Source organism: Myotis myotis, unplaced genomic scaffold, assembly GCF_014108235.1.
Source record: "Myotis myotis isolate mMyoMyo1 unplaced genomic scaffold, mMyoMyo1.p scaffold_m19_p_1, whole genome shotgun sequence".
In the NCBI taxonomy this organism is placed as follows: domain Eukaryota; kingdom Metazoa; phylum Chordata; class Mammalia; order Chiroptera; family Vespertilionidae; genus Myotis; species Myotis myotis.
Window position 1 is genome coordinate 106,358,992 of NW_023416313.1, and position 26,090 is coordinate 106,385,081.

At 42.1% G+C, this 26,090-nt stretch overlaps 1 protein-coding gene and 1 pseudogene across 9 annotated transcripts in view; both read left to right on the forward strand.

The window, feature by feature from the left end:
• The window catches only part of FANCM (FA complementation group M), an 88,779-nt gene that overhangs the window by 25,204 nt on the left and 37,485 nt on the right, over positions 1-26,090 (forward strand). For 7 of the 9 annotated variants that reach the window (XR_004973728.1, XR_004973731.1, XR_004973729.1 and 4 more), the window contains exons 5-11: positions 815-946; positions 5,279-5,411; positions 5,729-5,854; positions 6,396-6,476; positions 9,743-9,927; positions 19,509-19,715; positions 23,688-23,901. Coding sequence is in view for 6 of the 9 variants with exons in the window: in XM_036346975.1 (XP_036202868.1) it covers positions 815-946; positions 5,279-5,411; positions 5,729-5,854; positions 6,396-6,476; positions 9,743-9,927; positions 19,509-19,715; positions 23,688-23,901 (1,078 nt within the window). In the remaining 3 variants the exon portion in view is untranslated. Of the gene's footprint in view, positions 1-466; positions 568-814; positions 947-5,278; positions 5,412-5,728; positions 5,855-6,395; positions 6,477-9,742; positions 9,928-19,508; positions 19,716-23,687; positions 23,902-26,090 lie in introns of those variants that run through there. The other 2 variants (XM_036346986.1, XM_036346967.1) reach the window with 2 other exon arrangements.
• On the forward strand, positions 20,734-21,065 carry LOC118669326 (annotated as a pseudogene).

The window sequence follows — 26,090 nt, forward strand, 5'->3', positions numbered from 1 at the left end:
GTTTGCTATTTCCTCTCCCTAGAATGCTCCTCAGAACCTCTCATGCTAGACACACCTCATCATTCAGATATCAAGTATTACCTTTTCAAAGACATTGTCTTTGTCTACCTTACTTAATAATGACTCCTTCCCCTCAAAGACTCTATAACATTAATGTGTTTTAGGTTCTTAAATGCATTTACCATAATTGAAATTCTCTACTTTCTTGGTTCACTTTTTTATTCTTTGCCTCCCTCCTTTGTATATGAACTTTATGAAAACAGGGATTTCATTAGTCTCAGCCACAATATCCCCAGCATTTAGAACAATGCCTGATTTATAATAGATGCTTTATAAATATTTTTTAAAAGAATGAATCAACAAATGAAATTAAATGTACTAAAAGCATTTTGATTTAGTCACTAGTCTACAAATTTTTTCTATGTGCCAGATCTTGTTCTAGTTACTGAAGATACAATAGAAATCAAGGACATCTTTTCATTGTGCTTAGACTGAGAAAGGGAAGAAAGTTAAAAAATAAACAGATAAACACATATGTCCTTCAGTTACAGTTGGATTTAATAAAAGGTGTGCTGACTCTCATATGGATATTATCTAAATTCTTATTATATGTGATTATATAAATTATAATTTTTACATTCTTGCAAGCAAATGTACTTTAAAATTTTGTCATTATCTTTTTTGTATTTATGTGAACATTTAGGACAGATTTTAATATATAGTTTAATATTATTATTTCAGTATGTGATAAAATGATTATATTTCAAAAAGGACTTTAAAAGACACTTAAACTAAATTTCTTTGTAATTTTCAGATTTTGGAAGCATTTGCCAGTTCTTTGATTCAGAGGAATCTTTTGATGAGAAGGGATATCCCCAATCTAACAAAATATCAGATCATTCTGGCAAGAGATCAATTTAGGAAAAACCCACCTACAAATATTATGGTAGGTAATTTAAAATATATTTTGATAAAAGATTAAGTTTTGACTCAGAATCAGAATGAAATGGAAATAATGATTGTTTTTTTATTTATATTAGCTCATCAGAAATTCAGATATGATTTATATGGTTTATAAAAGCATGAAAAAATTGAACAGGAGTATGATTTAATGATTTCAATTATGATAAATGTATCTTAGCCCGACCAGTGTGGCTCAGTGGTTGAGAATTGACCTATGAACCAGGAGGTCATGGTTTGATTCCTGGTCCTGGCACATGCCTGGGTTGTGGGTTTGATCCCCAGTGTGGGGTTGGGGGGGCCTGCAGGAGGCAGCCAATCAATGATTCTCTCATCATTGATGTTTTTATCTCTCTCTCCCTTCCTCTTTTAAATCAATAAAAATATATTAAAGATAAATTTGTCTTAAAACTTTTAATTAAGCATTGGTCTTTTAGTTCATTTCTGTTTTGCAAAGTCAAAGGGCCATGCTAGAGGGTAGATCCTAACTAACTTTTAGACCCATACCATTTTATCTTAACTCTCCATATGGAGATTGGAGGAAATATCACAGTAAGCTTCTTATTTCTAATCTTCATAGAAAAAAATGGGCAGATGGGAAGATATCCATCAAACTAGATCCAAAGTCAGGAGATGCTCACAAGTACAAAAAGGCACCAAGTTATTCTTGGAAGTGAGAAGGAACTCTTGTGCAAAAGATCAAATCAACGAAGGTATGAAGGAGATTGTGAACAAGCCAATTTGGCTGAGGTAAAGGATTGAGGAAGTCAGAGGTGATAGTTAATCTAAGTGTGATCACATGGGAGGAGCTTTAAATGCTACACCAGAAATATGGACTTTACAGTGTCTGGGGAACCATGAAGAGAGCCTTTTCTGTGAAATTGCACTATAATATACTCAACTTTAATAAAATGTTTTTAAATTTCTGCTAGGAGATAAAGATTCATGGAAATTTTAAGTAGTAAATCTAAAACTGTTGAACCTGATCTTACTGAGGACAATTTATATTGTACAGAGAAGTGATTTTACCCTTTCAGGCAATTAGGCTGCCATTAAAAAAAAATTATTTGTTAATTTGAGAGAGAGAGAGAGAGAGAGAGAGAGAGAGAGAGAGAGAGAGAGAGAGCACGAGACTGAAACATTGATTTGCTGTTCCATTTATTTATGCATTCATTGCTTGATTCTTGCATGTGCCCTGACCAGGGATTGAACCCTCAACCTTGGTGTATTGGAACGAAGTTCTAACCAACTAAGCCACCCAGCCAGGATGAGGCTGCCATTTTAGGGCATTTATCACTATCCTGGAAAAATTTTAAATGACTATCACTAAATGCTACTAAAAATGTAAGCTAGTAATGGAGAATGATTAAATATATTCTCACTGGTCATCTTTTAAAATGATATTATTATATAGATAGACCTAATGCTGTATGCTCACATATGGAATGTGTACTTCCCTTTTCTTGAGGGTAGTGGTTACAAGCACAAGAGCCCTGTACCAAATACCCTGGATTCAAATGCTGGCTCTATTATTTACCACGTATAGGAGGTTCTTCATCTGTAAAATGGGCAGAACAATAGTACCTACTTTCTAGGTGTCGAGATCAAATGAATTTGTATAAGTAATGTGCTTATAAGAGTGTATCCTCAGTGTCAGATGTTATTTTGGCATGTGTGCTTGGTGTTAAGTGTTGGTGTTAAATAGTCTGATTAATTATTTATCCTGATGATATAAAATTTGTGAGGATAGGCCTATATCTGACTTATTTTCCGTTGTATCCCAAATGTTTACCTCAATGCTTGACACATAGTAGATACTCATTAAATAGTTTTGAAAGACGAATGAAACTATATACTGCTAATAATCCTATCTAATAAAAGAGAAACATGGTAATTAGCGTACGACCGCTACTCTTCCCATTGGCTAATCAGGGCAATATGCAAATTAACTGCCAGCCAAGATGGCGGCCGGCAGCCAGGCAGCTTGAAGCTAACATGAGGCTTGCTTGCTTCAGTGATGGAGGACTCCAACGTTCCCCGCCTGCCGCTGCCGGCCTCTGAGCTGCAACTCTAAGCAACTATGTTACAAATATAGAAGCTAAACAAAACCCCAGAAACCTGCTTTAGTCCCGGGGCTTCAGCCAGTAGGATTGCAACATTGTTTCAAATACAGAAGGTAAACAAAGGCCAGAAACCTGCTTTCAGCAGGAGAGGCCTCAGAGCTGGAGCCTCAGAGCTAAAGCTGGCCCAGAATAAAAAAAAAAAAAAAAAGAAAAAGAAGCAGTTGGGAGCTTCAGTCACCCGCCAGCCTGAAAACAGCCCTCAGCCCCTCACCCAGACTGGCCAGGCACCCTAGTGGGGACCCTCACTCTGAAGGGTGTGTGACCAGCTGCAAACAGCCATCATCCCCTCACCCAGGCTGGCCAGGCACTCCAGTGGGGACCCCCACCCTGATCCAGGACAACCTTCAGGGCAAACCAGCCGGCCCCCTCCCATGCACCAGGCCTCTGTCCTATATAGTAAAAGGGTAATATGCCTCCCAGCACCGGGATCAGTGTGACAGGGGGCAGCGCTCAAACCCCCTGATCGCCCTGCGGCTCTGTGTGTGACAGGGGAAGGCGCCCCAACCCCCTGATCAGCCCTGCTCTGTGCCTGATAGGGGGGAGCTCCCCAACCCCTTGATCGCCCTGCGGCTCTGTGTGTGACAGGGTGTGGCGCCCCAAACCCCCCTGCCCCCCACGGACCCTGCTCTGTGTGTGACGGGGTAGAGCCATAACCTCCCCATTGGCCCTGCCCTGAGTGTGACAGTGGCGGCTCCACAACACCCTGATCGGCCCTGCTCTGTGGGTGATAGAGGGCGACGCCCCAACCGCCTCCCACGGGCCCTGCTCTGTGTGTGACGGGGTAGAGCCATAACCTCCCAATCGGCCCTGCCCTGAGTGTGACAGGGTGCGGCACCCCAACCCCCTGATGGGCCCTGCTCTGTGCGTGACAGGGGGGAGTTCCCCAACCCCCTCGTCGACCCTGCTCTGTGCATGACAGGGTACGGAGCCCCAACCCCCCTGATGGGCCCTGCCTTGCGTGTGACAGGGGGCGGTGCCCCAACCCCCCAATCGGCCCTACCCTGAGCATGACTGAGGGCGGCATCGCAACCTCCCGATCCGCCCTGCTCTGTGCGTGACAGGGGGCAGTGCCCCAACCCCCTGATTGGCCCTGCTCTGTGCGTGACAGGGTACGGAGCCCCAACCCCCCTGATGGGCCCTGCTCTGTGCGTGACGGGGTGGCGCCACAACCTCCCATCAACCCTGCCTTGAGTGTGACAGGGGGAGGTGCCCAACCCTGCCTTGAGTGTGACAGGGGGAGGTGCCCCAACCCCCCAATCGGCCCTACCCTGAGCGTGACTGAGGGTGGCATTGCAACCTCCCAATCCGCCCTGCTCTGTGCATGACAGGGGGCGGTGCCCCAACCCCCCAATCGGCCCTGCTCTGAGCCCGACCAGGGACTGCACGTAGGGATTGGGCCTGCCCTCTGCCACCCGGGAGCAGGCCTAAGCCAGCAGGTCGTTACCTTCCGAGGGGTCCCAGACTGCGAGAGGGCACAGGCCGGGCTGAGGGACCCCCCTCTCCCTCCCGAGTGCACAAATTTTTGTGCACCAGGCCTCTAGTCCTGTATAATAAAACCCTAATACGCAAATTGACCGAACGGCGGAACAACCAGTCCCTATGAGTTGCACTGACCATCAGGGGGAAGACACTCAACGCAGGAGCTGCACCCTGGTGGTCAGTGTGCTCCCACAGGGGGAGCACCACTCAGCCAGAAGCCAGGCTCACGGCTGGTGAGTGCAACGGCGGTGGTGGGATCCTCTCCCGCCTCCGCTGCAGGCGGGTGGTAAGGAGTGAGGGGTCCTGGACTGTGATAGGGATGTCCACCTGCCGGCTTAGGCCCAATCCCCAGGGATATCGGGCCTAAGCCGGCAGGTGGATATCCCCCAAGTGGTCTTGGACAACAAGAGGGTACAGGCCGCGTTGAGGGGACCTCCCCCCCCCCAGTGCAAGAATTTCATGCACCGGGCCTCTAGTTTACCTATAAAGAAAAACACTATATGATAAATGGTTTCCCCTTTACCTATTCTCTTTAAAATTTAAGTTTCCTGTTGAATTAAAGAAAACAATGTGAAGGGGCATGTTACATGGAAAATACATTGGCACCTTTCCATAGCACCATCCTATGACATTTAGTAGAACCATCAAGTTCTACATGGAACATGTATCTTCATTTATTTTCTCTGGTTAAATTTGATATATGCTTATTTTTCTAGGGAATACAGCAAGGTATAATCGAAGGAGAGTTTGCTCTTTGTATTAGTTTATATCATGGTTATGAATTATTGCAGCAAATGGGAATGAGATCACTATATTTCTTCCTTTGTGGAATTATGGATGGAACTAAAGGTAAATTAAAGAAATAAACGTATAATTTTGGCTGAAGTTGAACATTTTGGATTACTTAAAATTACTTTTAAAAAGCAATGAAATGGTTTTATAACAAATGGTTTTATACTTCTTTGATTTTGCTAAATTGCTGGAAAGAAACAAGCCATTCATTAATACACATGTGAATGTGGAACTGGAAAAAAGTTTCTGGCTTTCATATTTAAATTTGAAAAACTTGCTTTAATTGTTAAAGGTTACTTTTTTAAATACATAATAACTGATTAATTTTGCTATTAAGTTTACTTACTGGGAAAACCTTTTCTTAATTTCTGAAGGAATGACTCGGGTGAAAAATGAACTTAACCGAAATGAGGACTTCATGAAACTTTATAATCATCTAGAGTGCATGTTTGCACATTCACGTAGTACTTCAGCAAGTGGCATTTCTACTATCGATAAAGGTCTGGTTTTTCTTTTAAAATTGTATATTGTTTCCTCTTCGTCAAGCTTAATTTTGAAATTTTGCTTCATTGATCCACGTATCTATAGTTATATTTTGGTAGCAATAGACCTACCAAATTATAGAAGTTGGATAAGTAGAAAAAATAGATAAATACTAGTAAAATACAAAAAAGGAATAACTCAGGATAAATATACAAGTAGTATATATATATATAATAGAAGTTAGTAGTTGTTACTGGTAGTGAAAAAATTCTTAGAACTACCAAAAACTGATTTTATAGCTAAACTAAATATTTATTTTTTTCCCTTCTACATTGTTGCTGATTCCTGTTTAGATTCTCTCTCGGAATGAAATTTTCATAAAAATTCAAAGTTTATTTTACAGTAAGACTTGTGTGCTATTTGGATGCTACTGAGTCTTCAAAGTTTTAACAAATCCATTTTTGAAAAGGATAATTAAAATACATTGATATAATTGAATATGGGAAAATACAGAAATATTATTTTGATATTGGATTTTTTTTTGTTTACATTTTGCAGGTGAAAAAGAATTTTTCTATAGTCATCCAAAATTAAAGAAATTAGAAGAAATTGTAGTTGAACACTTCAAGTCATGGAATGGTATGTCATATTTAATAGCCTGACTCATTAGTTTATGCTAACATTTCTTATGGAATAGGTGGTCGTTTAATTACTCTGGATAAAGAATATAAAAAAGCACGGAAATTTTGGGAGGATAGTAAGAATGTTAAGAATACTGTAAGGTATGTGAAAAATAACAGTGAGTCCGGAGCAGTATAAGTGAAATACTAAAACAATATATGATGGTAAGGAAAAGTGAACTAGGTAAGGAGTTGAAGTCATGAAGGAAGCTGTTTTATATAGAGTGTTAGAGAAAGCTCTTCTGTAGGGTGATGTTTGAGCTGTTACCTAATGGAAGTGAGGAAGCAAGCTCTGGATTTCTCAGAGAGGATTATGCCAGGCAGACAGTAGCAGATTCAAAGACCCTGGGGCAGTAAGGTGTGTGGTATAATTAAGGATCAATAAACAAACCAATTTGTCTGGAGTATTGTAATAAAGGTACAAGTGGTATTAGGAGGAGGTTGGAAAAGTAGCCAGGCGCAGACGTCAGGCTTGTATGCCAAGTCAGGAATTCAGACTCTATTCTATGAATGTGTGTACTTTCTGAAACTGTTACAGAGGCATTTAGAGCAGTAGAATGACATGATCTCTCTTACATTTTTAAAAGATCACTCTGGTAGTTTTGTGGAAAATAGACATTGACCAGTTAGGAAACTTTTGCAATAGTCTAAGATGATAGCAGATGATGGTGGCTTGTACCAAGGTAATAGAGGTGGAGGTGCTCAGAAATGGTCATAGATTCTGGATATATTTTGAAGTTGGAGCCAACAGTATTTGTTGGTGGATTGGACATAGGGTATAAGAAAAAAAAGGAGCCAAAACCGGTTAGAGCGTCGGCTTGCGGACTGAAAGGTCCCAGGTTCGATTCCGGTCAAGGGCATGTACCTGGGTTGCGGGCACCTCCCCAGTGGGAGATGTGCAGGAGGCAGCTGATCGATGTTTCTCTCTCATCGATGTTTCTAACTCTCTATCTCTCTTCCTTCCTCTCTGTAAAAAATCAATAAAATATATTTTTTAAAGAAAAAAAAGGAATCATGGTGGGTGTGGGGGTGGATAAGCAAACTTGTTAGGATGCTTCTGAGACATCTATATAGAGATGTGTAGGCATTGGATAAGTGAATCTGGATCTCATAAGAATAGTCTGGGCTATTTTTATCTGTTTACATTTACATCAGTAAATTTTGGAGTAATCAGCATACAGGCTGTATTTAAAGTTTCAGGAATGGATATGATAACATCACCAGGAATACAGTTTAGAGATAAGAGAGGGCCCAGAATGTAGTCCTGAAGAGTAACAATAGTTAGAATTGAGATGAAAAAAAGCCACAAGAAGATTGAGAAACCAGACAACTAGAGTGTCAGACAAGCTGAGAGAGGAGACTGTTTCAGTAGGAAGGAGTGGACTGTGTTAACTACTGAGAAATATGGTCAAATAAACCAAAAAGTGTCCATTGAATTTGGCAATATGAAAGTTATTGATGACTTTATACAATAGAATGAAGACAGAAAAGCAGGCTGCAACCAGTTGAAGGAGATAGGTGTTGCACTGAAAGAGCTATTGGCAATTGGTGCCTTTTTCTGTCAACATTATCAAGACTATTGACAACACTTAAATAAAGTCTGTAAATTAGTAATAATGTGTCAGAGTTAATTTTCTAATTTTCATGGTTTATTGTCTTTACATAAAATAATATCCTTGTTTGTAGAATTTACACACTGAAGCATTAGGTGGTGATGAGCTATTATGTCAGCAACTTTACTCTCAAATTTCCAGGGGGCGGGGATGTGTGTTAAACACTACTAACTTTTTTGTAGTTTGAAATTATTTCAAAATAAAAATTATCTTAAAAAAAGAAAGAAAGTAGATACTGGTCAGAGGTTGGTCAGATGTAGAGGCTTGCTGCTATGGTGAGTCAAAGGAGCATATGTAGAATAATTTTCCTTGTAACAGGTGCTGCTTTTCCCATATGTATTGTGAATTAGCTTTATATGTATTAAGTCATTTAATCATTAGGGTTGTTATGAAAACTAAATGAGTTAACACATAAAATGCTTAGTATAGTTCCTGGCACACACATGATAATTAATATAATATAACTCATGGAAGAAGAAGGATTGTCAAAGTTCCAAGAAAGTGTAAAAACAAAGGAAAACTAATAATAACTACAGAAAGCCCTACATGACTTGCAGTTATTAACCAACTAGAGGCCTAGTGCACGAATTCGCACACGTGTGGGGTCCCTCGACCTGGCTGGCAATCGGAGGGGCCAGCTGGGGGGAGGGATCGAGGGAGGTTGGCTGGCAGTGGGGTAGGGACCGTGGGAGGTTGACCAGCCACGAGAGGTTGGCTGTGGGAGATCACTGGCCACCAGGGGGCATGCACGAAATTCGTGTAAGAGTAGGCCTTCTTTCCCCCCCCAACCCCACCCCCACCCCTTGGCTGCTTGGCACCAGCTTCCCTCTGGCACCCGGCACCTGAGCTTCCCTCGCAGCCCAGGCTTTGTCCAGAAGGTCATCTGGAAGGACGTCCAGTCTAAGTAGCATATTATGCTTTTATTATTATAGATTGCTCTGTGCAAGTCCACATACTTTATATTTACCAGTTCATTTAATCTTCACCTCAGTCCATTGTAGATAACTGAAAAAAATTAAAGCTTATAAAGAGATAAAATAAGTACCATGGCCACACATCACTCAGGGAGGAAGTGGCCCAGCCTCAGAAATCCTGTTCTTCATGCATTCTACTGCCTCCTAAGCACAGAGACATTGGAGGAGCTTTATGATTAACTTTAACTGTAGGATATATTATGCAGTTACCGGGGAATTTGAAAGTACCATAGAAGTGGGGACAGAATGCCATGACCTGGTTTAGGACAGTTTCTTTAGTGAAAGAAAGGAAAGGGGAGATTTATAAAATCTGGGAACTCGATACTTCTGTTCTTCTGATGTAGAAGGTAAAGGGGAATAACAGGTATCATGCATGAAATGAAGGACCAGTCAAAAGTGATTCAGGTCATTTTCATTTGATTTGTTTAGAATTATGTTTTATGTCAACTAACAAAAGATTAGGAGCCAAAGTTATTAAAATTATTAGGAAAGGTAAGAAAACCAGCAAAGGTTTAAGATGTCTTATTTTTTTCCAAAGAATTATTATTCATTAGTATATAGTTTCAGGCTTGTCTTTTGAACTAATTCTTATCTATATGCTTTTAAAAAGTTGTAATTAAATCTTTTTTGTTGTTTAGCTCAAAACACATCTGAAAAGAAATGTGACAAGACCAGAGTTATGATCTTCTCTTCATTTCGAGATAGTGTTCAAGAAATTGCAGAAATGCTTTTACGGCATCAGCCAGTTATTAGAGCAATGACTTTTGTTGGCCATGCCTCAGGGAAAAGCATGAAGGGTTTTACCCAGAAAGAGCAACTGGAGGTAATTATTTTTGGAGATGATAAAAATAAAAATAAAATTTATTAGCTTTGCACTTTTTTGTTTTAACTTATGGGTCAGTTATCTACTTCTTATAAAGATAATTTTGTAGTAAATATTTTTAAAGGCAAAAAAAGGTATTGTTTTTGTGTGGTTTTGAAACTCTTTTTTTTTTTTTTAAAGTAATGTAAAGTGTAATAGTTCAGCAGAAAGGCTGGGGGATCATACTACCTGGGTTGGAATCCTGGCTCTTCCACTTATGTTTTCTTTATATGTAAACATACTTCATAAAGTTGTAAACATTCAATGAAATTGTACTGTAGCGCCTTCAATTAATGTTTTAAGTCATTTTAGTTATTTATTCTAAACAGTTATTTCTTTATTTCTGTTATTTAAAAACCTTACCAGATGCTCTGAGTAAGAAGTCATAAGTTTTCTAAGTACTGTGATATGTTTTTTTGGGAGAAATTTTGGACTACTGACTTTTATAAAATGTATACTGGTTTTTGCAGATTAGCTATAGGTCATCTGACTGACAATTAAATGTATCTTTAATGTAGAGTCCTCACTGTACACAGAAGAGTCCGTTTAAGTTGTCCGGATCTGGTGGACTCAAACTTTTCCTGAGTCCGAATAAAACACCTTTTCCTATCTCATCTGATTATAAGTACTTTAAAGGGTTCAGATATCTAGTGGGTGATTATTACTAATCTTAACATTTATATGTAAATGAAAAATAAAATGGATTTTTGCTTAGGGGATCAGCATTTTGAAATCAATACCCATAGTACCCAACCTGGTCTCTGGCCAATTTTATTATTATTCAGTGTCATTATTTCTTGAGTTTGTCAGGTACCATAAAAAACCTTATTGATTTTATTGACTTTGTCCTTTATTCACTATGTCAATAGTATTTTTATGTATGCTAGAGTAACCTTTTTATAACTCTTATACATGATTGCTTTCATAATAGCACTTTTGCTCTGAAATAAGCTTTAATGTAAATAGTTGTAATTAAATTATTCATTGATTTAGAAATAGGCAATGAAGTCAGAGAGGAAGTGGAGGGGCAGATATTCTTTAGGGCCTTCTAGGATATTCCCATCTTAATGACATTGGGTTTGACTCAGTGAGATGGAAAGAAGCCTTTGGAGGCTTTGGAGCAGAGAACAGTCATTTCCTGATTTGTATTTTAAAATAATCACAGGACTGCTGTCTTGATAAACTATAAGAGGTTAAGGGTGGAAACAGGAAGACAGATTGGAAGACATTACAATAATTGAATCTAAAGATGATGGTGGCTTGTACAGGGGTGTAGCAGGAAAGGTTTTGAGAAATGTTTGGATTCTGGATATAGTTTGAAGGTCAAGCTGACTGGATTTAGTTGATAAATTAGAGTGAGATGTGGGATAAAGGAGTGTGAATGCTGATTCCAAGATTTACGGCCTGAGCAACTAAAATAGGTAAGACTGCAGGACAAGCAGGTTTTGGAGAGAATATCAGGAGCTTGGTTTTTGACAAGTTAAAATAGCTTTGGCATGACTATGAGATTAGTGGTTTTCAGACTATCAAAACTGGTGGAGGATCAGTTGATTATTTCTTCTCAATAAGTCACAGACAGTCCTAGCTGGTTTGGTTCAATGGATAGAGTGTCAGCCTGCGGACTGGAGGTTCCCAGGTTCGATTCCAGTCAAGGGCACATGTCCAGGTTGTGGGCTCGATCCCCAGTAGGGGGTGTGCAGAAGGCACCTGATCAATGATTCTCTCTCATAATTGATGTTTCTATTTCTCCCTCTCCCTTCCTCTCTAAAATCAGTAAAAATACATTTAAAAGAAAAAAACTAAGTCACAAATACTTTTTTTTTTTTTTACAATAAATATGAATTACTTTAAAAGTAAAATTAGAGTTAACAAACAGAGTTACTCTGTTGAACTTCTAAACCCTTACTCTTAATTTTTGTACTTCTTGTTGGCCAGTAATATACAGTTTGTGAACTGGAACCAATAATATACAGTTCATAGACTATTGAGAAGCAGTGTTTTAAACATCAACTACTTGATGTTGAATAAACAATTGAATATATACATCTTGTTTTATGGGCTCAAGAGTTGGGAATCAGCCCTAGCTGGTTTGGCTCAGTGGATAGAGTGTCAGCCTGCTGACTGAAGGGTCCCAAGTTCGCTTCCGGCCAAGGGCACATGCCTGGGTTGTGGGCTTGATCCCCAGTAGGGAGCATGCAGGAGGCAACCCATCAATGATTCTCTCATCATTGATGTTTCTGTCTGTCTCTCCCTCTCCCTTCCTCTCTAAAATCAATAAAAATATATATATTTTTTTAAAAAAAGAGTTGGGAATCATCATCATAAAAATTAGACTGGATGATTGAATGAAGATAGAGAAGATGTCCAAAGACTGATCCATGGGGTACTTCATTATTATGAACTAGAGGCCTGGTGCATGACATTTGTGCACTGGGGGTGGGGGTACCCCCAGCCCGGCCTGTGCCCTCTCTCAGTCCTGGACCTCTTGACGGATATCCCCTGAGGGGTCCTTGGTGCTGTCGTGGAGGTGGGAGAGGCTTCCACCACTGCTGCTGCACTCACCAGCTGTGAGCCTGGCTTCTGGCTGAGTGGCGCTTCCCTGTGGGAGTGCACTGACCACCAGGAGGCAGCTCCTGCATTGAGCGTCTTCCCCTTGGTGGTCAGTGCGCATCATAGCAACTGGTTGTTCTGCTATTCGATTTGCATATTAGCCTTTTATTATTCTTTTAATGTATTTTATTGATTTTTTTTTTACAGAGAGGAAGGGAGAGAGATAGAGAGTTAGAAACATCGATGAGAGAGAAACATCGATCAGCTGCCTCCTGCACACTCCCTACTGGGGATGTGCCTGCAACCAAGCTACATGCCCTTCACTGGAATCGAACCTGGGACCCTTGAGTCCACAGACTGACGCTCTATCTACTGAGCCAAACCGGTTAGGGCTAGCCTTTTATTATATAGGACTAGTGGCCCAGTGCATGAAATTTGTGCACATTAAAGGGGGATTAATTAGAGGAAATATTTTAATATTGCTATTTGCCCTTTCTCTATAATAGAAGTGTCAGAGATGAAAGACAATTAGTAAAATGTATATGATAATCTTCCTCCTGTTAGAGTCTGGGGCGTACCACAGGACCCAGAGTCAAGTCCCTACCCACCCACATGCGCCTCAGAATTGTGCAAGACCCAGACCCGGCCGGCCCCCCTCCATTGGGCTAGATCCAGACCCAGCCGGTCCCACCCTTGTCAAGCCCCGCCAGGGCAGGGGGTGTGGCCTGAGGTGCCCCAGCCCAGGCCAGGCTGGAGGCGTACCTTGAGGTCCCCTGTCAAGTCCTGCCAGGTGGGAGTCATAGCCTGAGATCCCCTGTCAAGCCCTGCCGGGAGGGGGTGCAGCCTCAGGTCCCCGGTCAAGCCCTGCCAGGCGGGGGGCACAGCCTCAGATCCCCCAGACTGGGGCCGAGGTGGGGGGTGCGGCCTCAGGTCCCCTGGCCTGGTGCCAGGGCAGGAGTGTGTGGCCTGAGTTCCCCCGTCAAGTACCGCCAGGAAGGGGGACATGGCCTGAGGCCCCCAGTCAAGCCCTGCTGGGCGGGGGATGCGGCCTGAGGTCCCCCATCAAGCCCTGCTTGGCAGGGGGCATGGCCTGAGGTCTCCTGGCCTGGCGCCAAGGTGGGGGGCGTGGCCTGAGGTCCCCTGGCAAGCTGGGGGGAGGCAATGCAGCCTCAGGTCCCTGCTGATTGCTTGGTAAGGTTTGTTAAGGAAACTTGGCCTCCACTGTGGGTGCAGCCATCTTGTGTTACGGAAACACCCGCCTCTGCTGTGGGCGCTGCCATCTTTGTGGCAGAGTGATGGTCAATTTGCATATTCCCCCTTTATTATATAGGAATTAGAGACCCGATACACAAAATTTGTGCAAGAATAGGCCTTCCCCCGGCTGCTGGCACCAGCTTCCCTCTGGCACCCAGAACCTGGGCTTCCCTCACAGCCCCAGCTTCGTCCTGAAGGTCATCTGGAAGGACGTCGGTCTAATTAGCATACAGTGGGGCCTTGACTTACAAGTGTCCTGACTAATGAGTTTTTCGAGATGCGAGCCATCTCTCGGCCGATTTTTTGCTTTGAGTTGCGAGCTAAAATTCGGGTTATGAGCCAGCTTCAGATACCCCACCGCTAGTTGATGCAGTGAACATCACAGTGAACGCCACAACATCAGCCCAGCATCATGTGTCTCACTCGTTCACTTTCGATTTGACATACGAGTAATTTGAGTTACGAGCTCCATCACGGAATGAATTAAACTTGTAAGTCAAGGCCCCACTGTATTATACTTTTATTATAGATAATTGCAATGATTATGATTCCCTAGGGAACCAGAATAAGTGGCTAGTGAAATAGGAGAAAGACCAGGAGAATGTGGTATCTGGGGTCAAGTAAGGAGGAGGTAGAGGATTACATGTGTAAATGTTGCTAATAGGTCATATAAAATGATAACTGGGAATTGAATTAAGAGATGAGAAGGCAAACCAGCTTGAAAAGAATAGTTTTAGTGGAATGGTGGAGATAAGCCAGCATTGAGAAGAGCTGGAGATAGCAACTATACAAGTCTTTCAAGGAATCCTATCTAATAAAAGAGAAACATGGTAATTAGCCGTACATCCACTACCCTTCCCATTGGCTAATCAAGGCGATATGCAAATTAACTGCCAGCCAAGATGGCGGCCGGCAGCCAGGCAGCTTGAAGCTAACATGAGGTTTGCTTGCTTCAGTGACGGAGGAACCCAACGTTCCCCGCCTGCCTTGCCGGCCTCTGAGCTTGCAGTTTGAAACATTGTTACAAATATAGAAGCTAAACAAACTCCAGAAACCTGCTTTCAGCCAGCCTGGATCTCAGAGCTGGAGTTGATACAGTGTTTCGATTATAGAACCCAAACAAACCAGATACCTGCTTTCAGCAGCAGAGGCCTCAGAGCTGGAGCCTCAGAGCTAAAGCTGGCCCAGAATAAAAAAGAAAAAAAGGAGCAGTTGGGAGCTTCAGTCACCCGCCAGCGTGAAAACAGCCCTCAGCCCCTCACCCAGACTGGCCAGGCACCCCAGTGGGGACCCCCACCCTGAAGGGTGTGTGACCACCTGCAAACAGTCATCATCCCCTCATCCAGGCTGGCCAGGCACCCCAGTGAGGACCCCCACCCTGATCCAGGTCACCCTTCAGGGCAAACCAGCTAGCCCCCACCCATGCACCAGGCCTCTATCCTATATAGTAAAAGGGTAATATGCCTCCCAGCATCGGGATCAGCGGAGCCGAGAGGCCTCCCGGCACCGGGATCAGCGTGACAGGGGGCAGCACCCAAACCCCCTGATCGCCCTGTGGCTCTGTGTGTGACGGGGGCGGGGCCACAACCTCCCTATCCACCCTGCTCTGTTCATGACAGGGGAAGGTGCCCCAACCCCCTGATCAGCCCTGCTCTGTGCCTGATAGGGAGGAGCTCCCCAACCCCCTGATCGCCCTGCGGCTCTGTGTGTGACGGGCTGCGGTGCCCCAACCCCCTGATTGGCCTTGCTCTGTGTGTGACAGGGTGCAGTCCCCCCCCCCCGCCCCCCCCACAGGCCCTGCTCTGTGTGTGATGGGGTAGAGCCATAACCTCCCCATTGGCCCTGCCCTGAGTGTGACAGTGGTAGCGCCCCAAACCCCTGATCCGCCCTGCTCTGTGTGTGACAGGGGGCGGTACCCCAATTCCCCTATCAGCCCTACTCTGTGAGTGACAGGGGGGAGCTCCTCAACCCCCTGATCAGCCCTGCTCTGTGCATGACAGGGGGGAGCTCCCCAACCCCCTGATGGGCTCTGCTCTGTGCATGACAGGGTACGGAGCCCCAACCCCCCTGATGGGGCCTGCTCTGTGAGTGACAGGGGGCAGCGCCCCAACCCCCAGATTGGCCCTGCTCTATGCGTGACAGGAGGTGGTGCCGCAACCTCCCCATCGACCCTGCCTTGAGTGTGACAGGGGGCGGTGCCTCAACCCTCTATCGGCCCTACCCTGAGTGTGACTGAGGGTGGCATCGCAACCTCTCGATCTGCCCTGCTCTGTGCATGACAGAGGGCGGCTCCCCAACTCCCCAGTCAGCCCTGCTCTGAGCCCGACCAGGGGCTGCACGTAGGGATTGGGCCTGCCCTCTGCCCCCCGGGAGCAGGCCTAAGCCAGCAGGTCGTTATCTCCCGAGGGGTCCCAGACTTCGAGAGGGCACAGGCCGGGCTGAGGGACCCCCCCCCCCCCCCCCCACCGAGTGTACAAATTTTTGTGCTCCGGGCCTCTAGTCCTATCTAATAAAAGGGTAAATATGCAAATTGACCCTAACAACGGAATGATCGGGAACAACCAGTTGCTATGACGCACACTGACCACCAGGTGGCAGACACTCAATGCAGGAGCTGCCCCCTGGTGGTCAGTGCATTTCCACAGGGGGAGCACCTTGCAGCCAGAAGGTGACTCATGGCTGGCCAGCGCAGCAGCGGTGGCGGGAGCCTGTTTCGCCTCTGAGGCAGTGCTAAGGATGTCTGACAAACGGCTTAGGCATGCTCCCCATTGGACATCTGCCAAGGGCTCCTGGGGTGCCAGAGGGATGTCTGACTGCCAGCTTAGGCCCAATCCCCTGGGAGGAGGCCTAAGCCAGCAGGTGGACATCCCCCAAGGGGTCCCAGACTGTGAGAGGGCACAGGCTGGGCTGAGGGACTCCCCTACCCCCCTGAGTGCATGAATTTTCGTGCACCGGGTCTCTAGTGTTGCTATAAAGGAGAGCAAAGATGGAAGTGGTTTTCTGTTTATGTTGGGTTATGTAGCAGTACGCTTGTGTGCTGATAGGAATGATCAGTTGAGAAAGAAAAATTGATGATAGAGCAGAGAGAAGAATATTGCTGGAATGACCTTTGAGTAGATGAGGAAAAGGGTCAGGATCTTGTACAAAACCCTAGGGATGGACCTCAGTTAAGAACACGGATAGTTTACCCAAAACAACAGGGGTGAAGGTAGACATATAGGCACAGGTATCAGGGGATGGGTAGACATGGTAGTGATACCTTGTGGAAGATCTTTTATCCTTTTTTAAAAAATTTTAAAATTTTAAAATTTAAAATTTAATCCTCACGTGAGGTTATTTTTCCATTGATTTTTTAAAAAAATATTTTTTATTTCAGAGAGGAAGGGAGAGGAAGAGATAGAAACATCAATGATGAGAGGGAATCATTGATTGGCTTCCTCCTGCACATTGGACTGAGCCCACAATCTAGGCATGTGCCCCCTACCAGAATTGAATCTGGGACCCTTCCGGTCCACAAGCCGATGCTCTATCCATCGAGCCAAACCCACTAGGGCTTTTATTGATTTTTAAAGTGGAAGGAAGGGGGAGAAACATTGATGTGGGAAAAACACATCAATTGGTTGCATTCTGCAAGCTCCAGGACCAGGGCTGGGATCAAGCCTGCATGCAACCAAGGTACATGCCCCTGCCTAGAATTGAACCCGGGACCCTTCAGTCTGAGGGCTGACATTCTATCCACTGAGCCAAACAAGCTAGGGCTCTTCTTTTTTAGTTATGTTTTTATTGATTTTAGAGAGAGGGGAAGGGGGCAGGGAGAGAGAGAAACATCGATCAGCTGCACGCCCCCCTGCCGGGGATCAAACTGGAAACCTGGACATGTGACCTGACCTGGAATCGAACTGGCATTTGGTGCATAGGATGACACCTGACCAACTGAGCCACACTGGTCAGGGCTGGAAGATCTTTTTTTTTTTTTTTTTAATGTATTTTATTGATTTCAGAGAGGAAGTTTTTGCAGTGTCATCAGCTGAGAGTGAGGATTTGGAGGAAATGTTGAAAGTTTGATGAGAGAGAAAATAGGAAACAGTTATTCAGGGGAATGGGGAGAGTGAATGGATTAGGAAAATATGAAACAATTTTCAGATAACATCAGCGGCCCATCCAAGGTGAGAGATTGAGTTAGTGTGAAATCAGTAAGCATGGTTCTTTGTTTTCCTGCAGCCACATTCAACTGCAGGCTACAGGCTCAGACTGTAGAAAGTAAGGCTATACCCAGGGTTAGAGTTTAGTCAGAAGAATATGGAGTGAGAGAGAAGCAAGGGAGTAGAATTTAAGTTAGGTTAAAGGGTAAGCAGTGAAAAATAATAGGATCAGTAGATTATAAGTCCTGGTGGAAGTTATTTAATTAATCACTATTCCTTTGTCTGATTAATTAAATAATTTCTGATTCCTATTTATTTTTCAGACTCTAGCCAAAGTAATATCAATCCTAGGCATATAAATAAGTTAGTTTATGTGTGTTAACTAAAAATGAAGTTGTTTGATATTTATTAATTTATTAACTAGTTATATTATAGAAGACTATTAAAAAGATGTAAAAAATAATTTAACAACACTTACAGTTATATTTTGTGTTATATATTCTGTTACCCCTCACTGGAATAACAGTATAAAAGGTAAGGTATGAATTTGTTGATGTAAGAACGTCCAAACTTGTAGAGAGTTTTTGTTTATTTGAGCCAAACTGATGACAGTGGCAGGAAGTAAGATTTCAAGTACTTTGGAAGATGATAGTTTCGCAGTTTCTTTTTGACATTAAGGGGGAACAGTTAGGATAGCGGTTCTCAACCTGTGGGTCGAGACCCCTTTGGTGGTCGAACGACCCTTTCACAGGGGTCGCCTAAGACCATCCTGCATATCAGATATTTACATTACGATTCATAACAGTAGCAACATTACAGTTATGAAGTAGCAATGAAAATAATTTTATGGTTGGGTCACAACATGAGGAACTGTATTTAAAGGGCCAGAAGGTTGAGAACCACTGAGTTAGGAAGATTAAATCAAGGTGGGAGACAATGAGGTAGGGGATTGGATTATAGGATAGTTAAGATTATGTGCTCTCTTGAGGGGTCCAAAAAGAGGCATTTCATAGTGTGTTAAGATGCACAAAAGCAACGGGCAGGGCTTACTTAAGGCAAAGTTAACCTGTTACTAAAGAAGTTACAGGCCTGGGCCAGACTGCCCACCCTGACCTGCCCAGTTAGGAATTTATGATCAGATCACCCTGTGAGGTTACTTTCCATTAGAATTTTTACAGCATTCCTTTTTCATTCACAAATTCTAGGAGTAATAAAACATTCTTATGTTACACAATAGTAATTTAAGTCTAGGCTATGACAATTGGCAGTAATTGCTCTGGACCTTTACCTGTCCTATGCCCCTTTTAGTGATGCTAAAAATAGTATACAGAGTTTTCCATTCATGTGTAAATTGTTAGCAAACCCTTTTGGTATCACAACCATTATGAAACCAAAGAAATCAAGATGGCCCTTTGCATTTTACCACAATTTCCTCTGGCTTATATTGCTATTTTGTTACTTCTTTTCTTATTCAGTAGTATCCTGGATGCTAATTTTTATTCTCATCTCGCCATTTATAGGTAAGTGGAAAAAGTTTATTTTGACCTACAATTCTTTTGTTTGCATTTAATTATTTTTAAATCATTTTTATTTTAGGTAGTGAAACAGTTTCGTAGTGGTGGTTATAATACATTGGTTTCTACTTGTGTTGGTGAAGAAGGTTTGGATATAGGAGAAGTTGATCTGATAGTATGTTTTGATGCCCAGAAGAGCCCAATCCGTCTTATACAACGAATGGGTAGGACTGGCCGTAAACGTCAAGGCAGGATTGTTGTTATCCTTGCTGAAGGACGAGAAGAACGTGTAAGTAGACTTTTGGAAACATGATTTGTAAATGAAATTTGAGAAATACAGTCTAAATACAAATATCAACCTGTTAAGATTCAAAGTCCAAGCAACCTGTAAGTAATTAGTCGATTCCCCCCTTCCCCTTTGTATTATATTCTGACTATTCTTTATTTCTAATTAAGAGAATTTTTGACTGGATTCAGATTTTTTAATTTTTATCCATATAAATAAACACTTTTACTTTAGTATTAATTCAAACACCTAGATGCAAAAATCAATGTGTTTTACTATCCCCTGTGCTTCTAAGGCCTGTTTTTTTATGTTTTTCTTACTAACTACAACGAGCTGAGAATGGTTTTATATTATAAAGAGTTCCTTAAATCAACCAACCAACCAGCCAACCAACCAACCAACCAACTAATCAACAAGAATATGCACCAGAGATAGTATGTGGTCTAAACTATTTGTTGTTTGGCTCTTTATGGAGAACTTTGCCTGTGTCTATTCTAAGTGATAAGGGACTTTAGTTACATTTATACTTTGCTGCAATCTTGGGTGACAGGTCTTCCTAAATATGATGCTGTATATAATATTATTTTGTGTGTTTGTTTTTTTAAAAAATTTATTGATTTCAGAGAGGAAGGGAGAGGGGGAGAGAGAGAGAGAGAGATGATGCAAGAGAATCATTGATTGGCTGCTTCCTGCACAACCCCCACTGGAGATAGAACCCGCAACGCGGGCATGTGCCCGTGATGGGAATCAAACCTGGGACCCTCTATCTACTGAGCCAAGCCAGCTAGGGCTATTTTGTGTTTGTTACACTAAAGTATTAACTAACTTTTGTGACTCAGTGGGGCTATTTTTGTGGCCAGATATATAGTTTCACATTAAAGACTTTTTCATTAATTGTGTTAGTTTTTAAAATTTGATTTTAAATGTTCATGTAACCTTTAAAAATAATCCTAAACCGCTTTTCCCACCATCTTGGGCCCTGTGGAGGCCTGCTGGGAACAGGATTTCTATAAGGACAAACATGTCTGGAAGGCTGTGGTCCAAGGCCATTTTGCTGGCTGTTAGCAGGGTCTCCGGCACCAGAGAGAGCACACAGCTCTTCTTAAAATTGAAGGTGTTTATGCTTGAGATGAAACTGAATTCTGTCTAGGCAAGAGATGTGCTTATGTGTACAAAGCAGAGATCAACACAGTGACTCGTGGTGGCAAACCAAACAAAACCAGAGTAATCTGGGGAAAGGCAACTCGTGCTCATGGAAACTGTGGCATGGTTCATGCTAAATTCCGAGGCAAGCTTCCTGCTAAGGCCATTGGACACCGAATCTGTATAATGCTGTATCCCTCGAGGACTTAAACTTACTGAAAATAAATGGAATGGATTTGTTTTCCTGTGTTTTGGTTAAAAAAAAAGTCATCCTGAACCCATTTGACTCTCTGAGCAGCACCATTGCAATTGGCAAGGACAAGCAAAAGGCAGCAAAAGGGGAACCAAGGAAAAAGTGGTTGATCCACTTTCTAAGAAAGATTGGTATGATGTGAAAGCACCAGCTATGTTCAGTATAAGAAATATTGGAGCCTGCCCGGTGTTGCTCAGTGGTTGAGTGTTAACCTATGAATCAGGCGGTCACAGTTCGATTCCCGATCAGGGCACATGCCCAGGTTACGGGCTCCATCCTCAGTTGTCAAATTCAAGACCATAGACATTCTGCTCTCTAAGTATTTAAGTGGATCAATGTGGGGCGTGCAGGAGGCAGCCAATCAATGATTCTCTCTCTCATCATTGATGTTTCTATCTCTCCCTTTCCCTTCCTCTCTGAAATCAATAAAAATATATTTTAGCCGAAACCGGTTTGGCTCAGTGGATAGAGCGTCGGCCTGCTGACTGAAAGGTCCCAGGTTCGATTCCGGTCAAGGGCATGTACCTGGGTTGCGGGCACATCCCCAGTAGGAGATGTGCAGGAGGCAGCTGATCGATGTTTCTCTCTCATCGATGTTTCTGACTCTCTATCCCTCTCCCTTCCTCTCTGTAAAAAATCAATAAAATATATTTAAAAATATATATATATATATATTTTAAAAAAAGAAATATTGGAAACACACTAGTCACAAGAACCCAAGGAACCAAAATCATATCTGATGGTCTCAAGAGTCATGTTTTGAAGTGAGCCTAGCTAATTTGCAGAATGATGAAGTTGCATTTAGAAAATTCAAGCTAATAACTGAGGATGTTCAGTGAAAAAATGCTGACTAATTTCCATGGCATAGGTCTTACATGTGATAAAATATGCTCCATGCTAAGAAAATGGTAGACCACGACTGAAGCTCACATTGATGTCAGGAGTACCAATGATTATTTGCTTCGTCTTTTCTGTGTTTATTAAAAAAAATGCAACAATCAGATTCAGAAGGCATTATGCTCAGCATCAATAGGTCTGTCAAATCCGGAAGAAGAAGATGGAAATCATGACCTGAGAGATGCAGACAAATGACTTGAGAGAAGTGGTCAATAAACTGATTCCAGATAGCATTGGAAAAAACATAGAAAAGGCTGCCAATCTATGTATCTGCTCCATGATGTCTTTGCTAATAAAGTCAAAATGCTGGAGAAGCCCAAGTTTAAGTTGGGAAAACCCATGGAGTTTCCTGGAGAAGATAGCAGTTCTGAAAAAGCTACTGGGGATATGAGCCCCCAGTCCAAGAATTTGTTTAAAATTCAGACATTTAATGGTAACAAATAAAAATCCTATTTGTGATTTACAAAAAAAAGCATCCTGGCCCTAGTTGGTTTGGCTCAGTGGATAGAGCGTCAGCCTGAGGACTGTAGGGTCCTGGGTTTGATTCCAGTCAAGGGAACATGCTCAGGTTGTGGGCTCCATCTCCAGTGGAGGGTGTGCAGGAGACAGCCGATTAATGGTTTGCTCTCATCATTGATGTTTCTATCTCTCTCTCCCTCTCCCTTCCTCTCTAAAATCAATAAAAAAAAGACTTTTTTTTTTTAAAAAGCATCTTGTATAATGAGCTTTCTCCCAAAATTTTTCATGTGTCTAAGGCATATTCTTGTATAGCATTTAGTTGATCTATGAAATGATCCCAATAAATGATATGTCTTGCAGCTTATACAATGAGTAGAATGAATTTGTATTATCAATGAGTGGAATTGGATTTTAGCTAATTGTATTACCTCAGGCAAATCATTTAACTAATACCTGAATAGAAAGGTTTTTTAATGTGTAACATAGTCATAATGGTCCATATTTAATGAGCACCTACTCTATGCAGTATTCTGAGAGCTTCAGATGCATTATCTTATTTAAGGGGAATAATGGTTTTCTTGTTGTATACAAGTAAAGAAAACTGAAGTGCAGAGAGATGAAGAAGCTGAAATAAAGGAATCATATTTTTTAAAAATGGCCCTGGCCAGTTCGCTCAGTGGTTAGAATGTTGGCCTATGGACTGATGGGTTGCTGGTTGGATTCCTGGTCAAGTCAAGGGACCCGGTTGCAGGTTCCCTAGCCCTAGTAGGGGCACATGTGTGAGGCAACCAGTCAATGTTTCTCTCTCAATGTCAATGTTTCTCTTTCCCCCTCCCCACCCCCTTCCCTTCCACTTTCTCTGGAAATAAATGGAAAAAAAAATATCCTCGGTGAGGATAAAAAAAACATTTTTTTTAAAAGCACTTTACATTTACATATAAATATGAGCCTTATTCAGAAACAGCAAGATACTAAATAAAAGATAAATTTCCTTTGTGCAATATAGTACTAAGGTAGGATTTATAATATAGTTTTGATATGATTTTCATCAAGAGTTAATTGAACAGGTTTCAAATTCAAGACAACAGATATTCTATTCTCTAAGTATTTAAGTAGATCAGAGTTTTATTGCTTAGAATAAACCCAAATAATATAGTAATTGCTTCTTATGGCTGATTATTGTAGAAATAATGTAATTTGACGTTTATTTTTTTTTCTTTCAGACTTATAATCAAAGTCAGTCCAACAAAAGAAGTATCTATAAAGCTATTTCAGGTAACAGGCAGGTCCTTCATTTTTATCAAGCAAGTCCACGAATGGTTCCTGATGGAATCAATCCAGAATTACATAAAATGTTCATCACACATGGTGTCTATGAATCAGAGAAGCCTTCTCGGAACTTGCAGCGAAAGTCATCTATTTTTTCCTATAGGAATGGTAATAAAAAATTCTGCATTTTAAATATACATACTTTTCCTGTTGTTAGTTAGCATATTATATATTCACTAGAGTCCCAGTGCACGAAATTCGTGCATGGGGGTAGGGGGGGGGGATCCCTCAGCCTGGCCTGTGCCCTCTTGCAATCCAAGACCCCTCCAGGGATGTCCGACTGCTGGTTTAGGCCCGATCCCTGCAGTTGGACATCCGGCAGTTGGACATCCCTCTCACAATCTGGGATCCCTCTCGCAATCCCGGACCGCTCACCCCTAACCACTCACCTGCCTGCTCACCCCTAACCGCTGCCTGTACAGTGTGCTTCATAGTGACCAGTCATTCCGGTTGTTCCGCCGTAATGGTCACTTAGGCTTTTATATATATAGATATATTTTTTATTTGAGAAATTGAACATACATTCTAGGATGTTAAGGGTGTTCTCTTTGAAAAGGATGTGTGGTAAAGGGAAAGAAGCATTGGCAGTACAGAGTGATTGAAAATCAGTATTGGGAAAATTAAAAATATCCTACAGACCCAGATAATCCTCTTTACAGAGTGTAGAAAAGAAAGAAAACAGTTTTATTTTGAATGAGCATTAAACCAGCTACAAAATGCATTGTAGGCCAAACATCAAAATTAATAGAAAGACAGAAAGAAATTCTATGCTATTCATTCCCTGAGACACTTAAAATCCTTTACATACATATTCTCAAGACAGTAACATGTCCTCATATAAGAGGAGAGCACTGCCTGGCCAGTCTGGCTCAGTGGTTGAGCATGGACCCATCAACCAAGAAGTCACCAGGTGGATTCTGTCAGGGCACATGCCCCAGTTGTGGGCTCAATCCCCAGTAGGGGGCATGCAGGAGATGTTTTTATCTCTCTATCCCTCTTCCTTCCTTTCCAAAAACATATCTTTTAAAAAAGAGGAGAGCACTATTTGCTATACATTCTTTCATACTTCATCCCAAATTCATCTGGTAATCGAGGTAGCCATTTGTGTTGCTAGTTGGCTTTATACAAAGAAATAATACAACTTATCTCTATGACAAGCAGATGGTGACAACTCAGAGAAAGGTGCCTAAGCTAAACTCCCTTGCTAGCTGGGAGACAGGGACAATGTCTTTCTTTTTTATTTTTAAATATTTTTTATTGATTTTTTACAGAGAGGAAGGGAGAGGGATAGAGAGTTAGAAACATCGATGGGAGAGAAACATCGATCAGCTGCCTCCTGCACACTCCCCACTGGGGATGTGCCGGCAACCAAGGCACATGCCCTCAACCGGAATCGAACCTGGGGCCCCTGAGTCCGCAGGCTGATGCTTCATCCACTGAGCCAAACCGGCCAGGGCAACAATGTCTTTCTTGATATTTACATTTCAAAGAGACAGCTCCAAGACCCTTAAGAAAAACATCTCTGGCCCTGGCCCCTGTGGTTCAGTTGGTTGGGTATCATCCCGGCACTGAAGAGTTGCCAGTTGCTCCATTGAGCAGGAGGCAGCTGATCTATGTTTCTCTCCCTCTCACTTCCTCTCTCTCTTAATAAATAAATAAATAAAATCAATAGAAATATTTTTAAAAAGAAAAAGATAAACATTTCTGGTTGAAAAGCTGGCTAGAGGCTTCTTAGCCTTTACAAAGATTCGCATATACACCAAAGGGTTGAAGAAATGATTTGCAAACATTAGGTGTCTCTGGAATTGTTCTAAAAAAGGGAGAGAGTGGTTTTTCCCTTTCTGTGAAGGAGAAAGCATTTTTTTTTTCTTTTTAAAATTGTGGTGAAGTTAGACCAAGTTATTAGTGATACTGAGTCAGTGAGAAACATGCTTTGGTTGGTCTCAGGGAGCATAGTTAGTAATGAAAGTGTGGCTAGCCTAAACACTGCAGAGATTTTGGTGATATCAAGAAAATACCTTGAAGTATTAGCACTATGAAAAAATGAGAAACTAAAATGGTTCTTTTGAATTTAGTCTTTAAAAAGGCTTTTAAGGAATCATAAAAACATGTAATTTTAAAATTTGGAAGGAACCTTGGGGGTCAGTCATCTGTTCCAATTACATGTCAAAGTAGGAGTGCTTCCTGTTAATGAATATTCAGCCTCAACTTGAATATCTGTGTCAAAGGAAATGGTATTTCAATCCTTACCCGAGGGCATTTTTTCCATTGATTTATTATTTTTTTAGAGAGAGTGG